This window comes from Orycteropus afer, unplaced genomic scaffold, assembly GCF_000298275.1.
Source record: "Orycteropus afer afer isolate SDZICR_OR568_19922 unplaced genomic scaffold, OryAfe1.0 scaffold00295, whole genome shotgun sequence".
Taxonomy (NCBI): domain Eukaryota; kingdom Metazoa; phylum Chordata; class Mammalia; order Tubulidentata; family Orycteropodidae; genus Orycteropus; species Orycteropus afer.
In genome coordinates, this window is record NW_006921882.1 from 1,607,224 (window position 1) to 1,615,896 (window position 8,673).

At 57.1% G+C, this 8,673-nt stretch overlaps 1 protein-coding gene across 1 annotated transcript in view; it reads right to left on the minus strand.

Moving 5' to 3' along the window:
- ZNF831 (zinc finger protein 831) overlaps positions 1-8,419 on the minus strand; it is a 100,785-nt gene extending 92,366 nt beyond the window's left edge. Inside the window, exons 1-2 of the mRNA XM_042782388.1 lie at positions 4,430-8,419; positions 3,267-3,406 (exon numbers count right to left, since the gene is read on the minus strand). Coding sequence (XP_042638322.1) covers positions 3,267-3,406; positions 4,430-8,419 — 4,130 coding nt within the window. The remainder of the gene's footprint in view (positions 1-3,266; positions 3,407-4,429) is intronic.
- Between the last annotated feature and the right edge of the window lie 254 nt (positions 8,420-8,673).

An 8,673-nucleotide genomic window follows, 5' to 3' on the forward strand; every position in this document is an offset into this window, starting at 1 on the left:
TGGAAGTCTTTCAGTGGGCTTTTCTGCAAAGCAACTAAATGTGAAACAGATCCTCTGTTATGACTGACTTACATCATAAATTGGGCAAAATTACCATATGAAAAATAGACACATTTCAACATGTGGAGGTGAAGTCTCTGAAGAGAAGAAACAAGCTCTATGTATGGCCTCCTGGACAGTGAATTGGAAGTGCTGTTAGAGCCACTGGTCACCTTTCAGCATTTTCCTACCTCTAGGACTCAGATGGAGTCCCTGGGCAGTGCAAACAGTGCACACACAGTTGCTAACCAAAACGCTGGGGGTTTGAGTCCACCCACAGGCATCTTGGAAGGAAGGCCTGGTGATCTACTTTTGAAAACTCAGCCATTGAAACCCCTACAGAGCACAGTTCTGCTCTGACACACATGGGCTCATCATGTGTGGGAGTCCACTCAGTGGCAACTGGCTGGTTACTTGGGACTCAGAACTGGTCCTGGCTCCGTGTTGCCAAAGACTGATCAGACACAAAAGAGATTCCTCAGAGAGAACATCTCTCTAGGAGGCTCTGCCACCTAACCCTGTCACTCCACCACCAGAAGACAAGTCTAATTTGAAGCTTCATGCAGCTAAAACTAATGGGTAGTTTCCTTTTCCACATCTTTGCAGTCAGAATGCTATAGAACCCATGGCTTGTAGGAAACTTGCCCTAGAGAGAACTCTTTCCTTATAAGCCCAGTGTCATATTCCCTTGGAGTCCCTGGGTGGCTCAAACAGTTAACACAGTCAGCCACTAATCAAAAGGTTGTAAGTTCAGTTCCATCCAGAGCCATCTCAGAAGAAAGACCTGGTGATTCACTTCTGGAAAATCAGCCACTGAAAACCCCACAATAACAGAAATTTTCGAGGTTGCTGAAAACAACACCAATACAGAACAAACTATTTCATAACTATGTGCAACCATAAAAGACTAGAAAACAAAATTTAAAAATAGAAAGATATACCATGTTCATGGATTGTAAAAACAGCAGTTCTCTCCAGATTGATTTGCAGGTTCAAGTAATCCCAAGAAAAAGCCAAGCAGGCTGAAAAGAGGAAGAAAACTTTGTGCCACATAGTTCCACCTGGACACACATGGGGTCACCGTGAGTCGGAGTCAGCTCAACACAAACTGAGTTGGTGCTTCCCTCTTAGGACCACAGCCACCTCAAGAGAAGGTGTATCTTCTGGTGCTGAGAGCAGTGTCTGCTCCTTGGAGGCCCTAGATGTGGTCATCCTACCAGATGGGCCCAGTGCCCCCTGGTCTTCATGACCTCATGTGGCCACCTCCACAATGAACAGGGTTGACCAGCATAACCCACAGGTGTCTGGATGGTGCAAACAGTTTGCACTCATCTGCTAACCAAATGGTTGGCAGTTCAAATCTACCCAGTGGTGCTGCAGAAGAAAGGCCTATCAACGTACTTCCTTAATATCACAGCCATAGAAAACCCCATGGAACAAAAATCTGTTCTGACGTACATGCAGTCACCATGAGTTGGAGTCAACTCCCCAGCAATGAGTTCTGTGGGTTGTGTAACCCCGAGGGGGTTGAAATGGCACACTGTGTCTTCTGAGGCTAGGTCAGGAAAACGTGGCTTAACCTTGCGTGCTCTGGGGTTACTCGATCTGGGGAAAGGAGTCCTCCTGTCAGGAAGTACCATGGCATGGAACAGGAACTCCAGAAAGCACTATGGGTCTGGGCACATGGTGGCTGGGTGCCATCGAGTCGATTCTGATGCAGTCACACCAAGTGAGTAGAACTGCTCCCTAGGGTTTTCTAGGCTGTAATCCACACCCATGGAAGCAGCAGTCAAGAAATCAAACAATATATGGCGTTGGGCAAATCTACTGAAAAAAAAAATCCTCTTTAAAGTGTTAACAAGCAAAGCTGTCACTTTGAGGACTAAAGTGTGACTGACCCAAAGCTACTGAATTTTCAACTGTCTTATGTGCATGTGAAAGCTGGACAATGAATAAGGAAGACTGAAGAAGAGTTGATGCTTTTGAGTTGTGGTGTTGGCAAAGCGCATTGAAGAGACCACGCACTGACAGAAAGACAAATAAGTACGTCTTGGAAGAAGCACAGCCACAGTGCTCCTTAGAAATGAGGATGCTGAGACTTCATCTTGCACTGTGGTTGTTAATCAGGAGCAAGCAGTCCCTGGAGAAGGATGTCATGCTTGTAAAGTAGAGGGTCAGTGAAGAAGAGGAGGACCCTTGACCAGATGGACTGACACAGTGGCTGCAACAACAGGCTCCAACCTAGCAGCGATTGTGGGGCTGGCGCAGGACCGGGTAGTGTTTCGTTCCGTTGCACAAGGGTCCCTGAGCTGAAGCCAACTCTGGCATCTAACAACAACAACAATCATGGAAGCACATCGCAAGCTCTCTCTCCTGGGGAGCTGCTGGTAGATTCAAAGTGTCAACCTCTTGGTTGGCAGCTGAGTGCTTCACTGTTGCACCATCGAGGTCCCTCCTGGGCACACTAGGGGTGCGCATTAGAGAAAGGGGAGAGATGGCAGAAGCAGGACAGAGGGGTCTTTACTGGGAGGGCAAGAGGTCACGGGCAGTGAGACAAAACTTTGTGGGAAAGGGAGGCCCGCAGGCAGGAGGGAGGTCCTGGTTACAGGCTTTGCTCTTCATCCGTGGGCAGTGGGTGCCCAGAAGTGAGGTCATCAAACAGGGACACAATAGATGTGGCATTCAAATCCACGCACCCTCCCATTTGCTGTCAGTAGACAGTGTGGGCACACATCACAGAGCAAAGTCCAGAGGGGCGTCCACCTGAACGTTAACAGCACTCATCTCCTGGTGCTGAGGTCACTCAGATGTTTTATTGTCTCCTCTCTGCTCACCTGTATCTTCTAATTTTTTGGCAAAAGGTGTGCATTGCTTGCATAATTTTAAAAAGCAATAAAAGCTGTAAACATTAGCCCTGTCTTTCTTCAGGGCTTACACTGAGTGGATGGATCTTCAAACCAGCTCTTTCCAGTGTTTGGTGGACTCCTGGCCTTACAAAGGCACCACTGATGGCAGGCAGTGGGGCTGCGCTGGGTGGGTGAACAGTGAACTGCATGCACTCTTTTCCCCTATACACCAGACCTCACTAGACAGGAACTCTGTCTCCAGAGCACAGAACTGCCTTTTGAGTCTCATGCCAAGTTCTTCATGGGAGCTGGGCTGAATCACATTTGCAGGTCCTGAAACTGGACCTGTATGGACATGAGCAAGGGGGCCACTCGCCATACCTTGTGGGATGGGTCCTCAGTTTCCTCTGCCTGCTGCTCCCATGTGACATCTTCGCCCTCCTCCGACGCAGTCTTTTCTTCTGCTCATGCTTAGACACCCAGTCCTGGGACGTCATCCCCGGGGCTACAGGGCAGGAGAGCTGAAAATACCAGGCATGTTGGCATCATATGTGATGGGGACAACCCCGAAGGGCTCTCTCTCCGCAGACAGGGTGCCTGTCTGGGGAAATCAAAGTACAAAAATGCAGCTGACCAGACAGCTGCAGAGTGTTCCTAGGCAGAATCTTCTGGAACTCTACCTGGGCTGGACCCACCGAGGGAAAACCAGACCTTTCGTGTTAACTGGGGGCCAGGGAACACCATGGGCAGCTCCTTTGCCTCCACCCACTCCAGCTACCCAGGCACCATGTCTGATTCCTGATTGACTTTTGGAAGGAGTGCTGGGCTGGGTTTGAAGTGCCCCTCTCTCAGTTCTACACAACTATTAATTCACCACCCCCAGGGTGAAGAAAGTGCCACCATGCTCGCAGGCTCTGCCTGGGGACAAAGGGGGCAGCCTGCAAGGCTCCCAACTCCAGACCCTTGTCATTACTCTGTAGGGTTTGATTAGGAGTGAGACTCTGGGATTCCTCGCCATAGCAGGAACAGCACCTCCAACTACAAAATCCAGATGCATAGACTCACTCTCCAGCTGGGACTCTAAGTTTGTCCTTTAGTCACCAAGTGAGAGCTCCCTTCAGCACCCATCCCATGCTTCTTTTTGCCAATCAGAGCAATTACTTCCCCAGCACAATGGCTCTCAGTAAGCGTCGCCACCTTATCACCTTAGATTGCCCACATTCCTCCCTTGGGCAGTGTTTCAGTCCCCTCTTTGCTTCTGTTACCAGGAAGCTCAGAGTTAAGCATTATGCCTAGTTATGAAAACTCTCTCACCCAGACTTAATGATAATTCTTTCCTTTGAAACTTACTTTCTGATGACTTTTTAGTCTACTTCTACCTTTTGCCCTAGGGCTCCCCTGCCCTACACGTGGCTGCCCAGATGCCCCTCGGATGTCATTCGCTACCGGTGCTGCTGGGTCACCCTGCTCCCTCTGCCTTCAAAGGCCTGCCTGGCTAATCAAGTGCTCTCAGCCCCAGGGCCCCGGGCAAAGATGGGCCTTACCTTGGACATCTGCACAGGCCTCAGGTCTCCCCGGCTGGTCACGGGCCATTCCTCCGGACCTTCTTCCCGGGGGCCGGCCCCAGGGAGGTGCAGAGACGAATACACAGACGAGGCTGTCCCCTTCTGCTCCGAAGGCAGGGGGAGGCTGCGGCTCAAGCAACACCACGTCAGCCGCAGTTCCGACCCCAAGGAGGGGAAGGGCCCCTTGGTCCCACAGCTCCTGGGGTTCCCTGAGTGGGGAGGCAAGGTTGGCTCAGGCCAGGCTGGCGGCTGTGTGATGGCTGAGAGGAAGGGACCTGAGGGAGGGTCTTCTGGGGCTTTCTCCCAGACAGGTGGCCCAGGATTTGGGGTACCCCCAGGGGGCCTGCCCGTCACCATTGTGCTGCCTGAGCAGAGGGGGCGGACTGTGGTGACCTCACGCTCCATGGCCCAGGCCAAGCAGGGGCCAGATGTGGTGGGGGGTGGGATAGAGGCTGGGCCCCGGGGTCCCAGGGTGCTCGTGTCCCACTTGTCCCCTCTCTCCTCTCCCACCTGAGTCCCTTCCACCCCATCCCGTGCCCTGGACCAGTCGGGGTCCTTGTTGATACTATCTGCCTCTCCTGGGGTCCTGCCTGAGGCTGGCCCAGGGGACAGAGGCATCCCCCTCCCTGACCTCACAAAGGGAACCCGTTCCTCAGGCCACCATCTCCTGCAGAGAGAGTCCTGACCTTGCTCACTCCTCCTTGGGACTGGCAGCTCGGAGGAGCTGTCTCCCTGAGGTAGCCTAAGGAGGTACTTCGGGGTGAAGGCATTATCTAGAGCCCAAGGCAAGGCTACCAGCTGGGAGCTGCTCCCATCTGGGACTTGGGGATAATACCTGGGGGACATGGCTGCAGGATGCATTGGGGGCTTCTTGGCCCTGGGCCCGGCCTGCCTCAGGACAGTCAGAGAAGAAGCTGAGGAGGCACCAACAGACGCCCTGTGCAGGTCCTTCCCACCCCTCTTGCAGTCAGCACTCAGGAGCAGCCCCGTTGGCTTCTCCAAAGGCTCGCTGTCCCAGGCCCAGGCCAGCAGGGAGGCAGCCTGCACTGGCACCTCAGGGCTCCCTCCTCTCTCGCTTCCCACTCCTACAGCCTCAGACCGGCCCTGGCCCCCAAGGCCTTCCACCTTCACCTTCTTCCTCTCCGAGGGCAGCCTGTCTCCCATGGCCAGGCCGTGACTGGGACCACTGCTGGGCAGCCCCAGGGTGCTCTGGGCCCAAGCGTGGGTCTCCTCTCCCACGTCACTGCAGCCAACTCTTTCCTGCTTGGGGTCTCCAGGATCACCTCCTGGGGACAGCTTACCCCCTGGCTCAAGCCTCCTGTTTGGAGGATGTGGAGGGCTCCTGTGGCCCAAGCAGGGGGGGTCTCGGCAGCTGAGGGTTGGGGGTGCCATGACCTCATTCAGCCCAGGCTCATCACTGCTTCCTGATCTGCTCTTGGGGGGCTCAGCCAACAAGGAGAACTCTGGGGCCATTGGACCTCCCCAGGATCCTGGCAAAGACCCGGAAGACATGCCCGCAGGAGGGAGAACATCCTCACAGACAGGGGTCCTAGCCTCCCCACTGACGGGGGTCCTCACATCCCCACAGACAGGGGTCCTCACGTCCCCACTGACGGGGGTCCTCACATCCCCACAGACAGGGGTCCTCACGTCCCCACAGACGGAAGTCCTCACATTCCCACAGACGGGGGTCCTAACCTCCCCACAGACAGGGGTCCTAACCTCCCCACTGACGGGGGCCCTCACATCCCCACAGACGGGGGTCCTCACATCCCCACAGACAGGGGTCCTCTCATCCCCACAGATGGGAGTCCTCACGTCCCCACTGACGGGGATCCTAACCTCCCCACTGATGGGGGTCCTCACATCCCCACAGACGGGGGTCCTAACGTCCCCATTGATGGGAATACTCATGTCCCCACAGGTGGGGGTTCTCACATCCCTGCAAATGAGGCTTGTTGCATCCCCACAGATGGGGGTATTTGTGTCCCCAGAGATGGGGGTCCTCATATCTCTGCAGACGGGGCTTGTTGCATTCCCAGAGACAGGGGTCCTTGTGTCCACACAGACAGGTGTCTTCATGGCCCCTGTCTGCATGGCCTCTGCCTGGGGAAGTGGGTCCACTCTCACCTCCCCAACCTTCTTCCCTCCATGGGGGCTAGCTTTGCCTTTCTGGTAGATTCTCTTGAAAGTCTCATCCCCGTACACCTGCCACTTTTCCTGGGAGAACATCTTCAGCTTCCTCTGGCCACCTCTCTTCCCAGACACCCTGCCCCTGCTGGCCGCCCCCTCCCCTGCAGTGGTCTTCTGGGGGTCCTCTGTGGGCACCGGTCTCTCCCCGACAGGGGTGCTGGGCAGGTCCTCCACAGCGGCCTGTCGGACCAGGGCCCGGGGATGACTGCTGGGAACAGCAGACAAGACTGGCCCCAGGCTGCAGCCCAAGTGGGCTGGGGCGAGCCTGGGGCTCAGTGGCCTCTGCCTCCGAGGGCAGGCCTCCTGGGGGTCTGGTCCCCACTCCCTCCACGTCCGGGAGCTCTCGACGAAGGGCAGCGAGTTGCTCCTGGTGACAGGCACACAATCCACAGTGGTGGAGAACTGGGTGGGGACAGAGTGGAAGGACAGGGGCCGTGCCTTGTCTGGCGGTGTGCAGGTGGACCGGGCTGAGCCCACGGTGGCCGGCCGCCTGCGCCCGGGCTCTAGTGCGCGCATGTCGAAGTGGAAGGAGTCTTTGTAGGTGTAGGGCATGGGCAGGTCGATGCTGCCCTGCTTGGACAGCACGGTCTTGCGGGGCCGCACGGTGTCCAGCTGTGGGTCGTCCACCACGGCCTGGTTGTGTGAGATGAGCTGGGCTATGTGCTCCTCCAGTCGCTTCTTCTCCAGCTCTGGGCCCCCCTCGGCGCTGGGCTCTGGCTGGCTGTGCAGGGGGCTGGCGGGCACCAGCGGCTGCTCGGCACTGTCCGAGCGGGACAGGTAGCCCGAGTCGGAGCTCTCGCACTTGCGCAGCCGGCCCTCCGAGCCCTTGGCATCCCAGGCCTTCTCCCAGGACGTGGCCTGTTGCCGCTGCAGCGGACACAGCTTGCTGGCCGCGGGAGACTTCTGCTCTGGCAGCTTCCACGGCGGCTGCAGCCCGATGGAGTCCAAAGGGCCCTCCCCGTCAGCAAACGTGGATCCTGCACAGGGAGCAGCTTCCGGCTGTGTGTCCAGGCTCTCAGCCACCAGGGCCAGCTGGGCAGCGGACAGCAGGCAAGGCCCCCGAGAAGGGGGTCTCTCGGCTGCCCCAGTGCCCTCAGTCTGGCTGCAACCGTCCCCGCTGCCGTCCACTCTGGGGCCCCCTCCAGCCCCGGCCCCCTCGTCTGGGGGGCCGCCACCCCCATCAGGCCCAGAGCAGCGGCGTGAGTTGCTGAGGTGCGTCTGGGTGCGTCTGTGCTTGTACAGGTTGCTCTGCGTCTTGAAGGCGATGCCACAGGTGGAGCAGGGGAAGGGCCGTTCGCCCGTGTGCGAGCGGATGTGCTTCTCCAACACGCTGGGCTTCAGGCAGTCTCGGCCGCAGTGCGGACACAGGTACCGGCCAGCACTGCGCACCTTGCTGGGGCTGCCCAGCGGGGCTCCCAGGCCCGGCGACAGCAGGGGCAGAGCACCGACCAGGTTCAAGGTGAGCATCTGGGCCGGTGGCTTCCCCACCGGAGCAGACCCGGACCCTTCAGGCTGTGGCAGGGGACTGAGGATTAAGGGCAGGCTGGCCCCGTCCAGGCTGCTGGGCACGAGGGCAGCACGAGAGTGCAGGGCGCGCGGAGGCACCATGTGATACAGGGGGATGGGCAGGGCCTTCAAGAACACAGCAGGGGCCGAGCTCTGCTCTGGTGGCAGGAGGATGGGGCCCAGGGTCAGGCGAGGTGAGGCTTGCCCACCAGGGGCCCCAGAGGGGCCTGGAGCAGGCTGGTCCCTGGCGGGCGGGCCTCCATCCCACATGGTCCAACAACCTGCCGACAACAAGCGAACGTTACCATGCGGTAAACAATTACCTGCCCCGCTGAAGCCTAACAGCAGCTCCCACCCCCAAAGAGCCCTCTCCCTTTACCCAGGTGGGAAACAGGAAACCGAGGCCCGTCATGCAGCCCACAAGCAAATGCAACCATTGCCGTGGAGTCGACCCGGCCCATAGCGACCCCTCATTGGGTTTCCAAGGCAGTATCACTGCGGAAGTAGATTGCCCAACCTTCCTT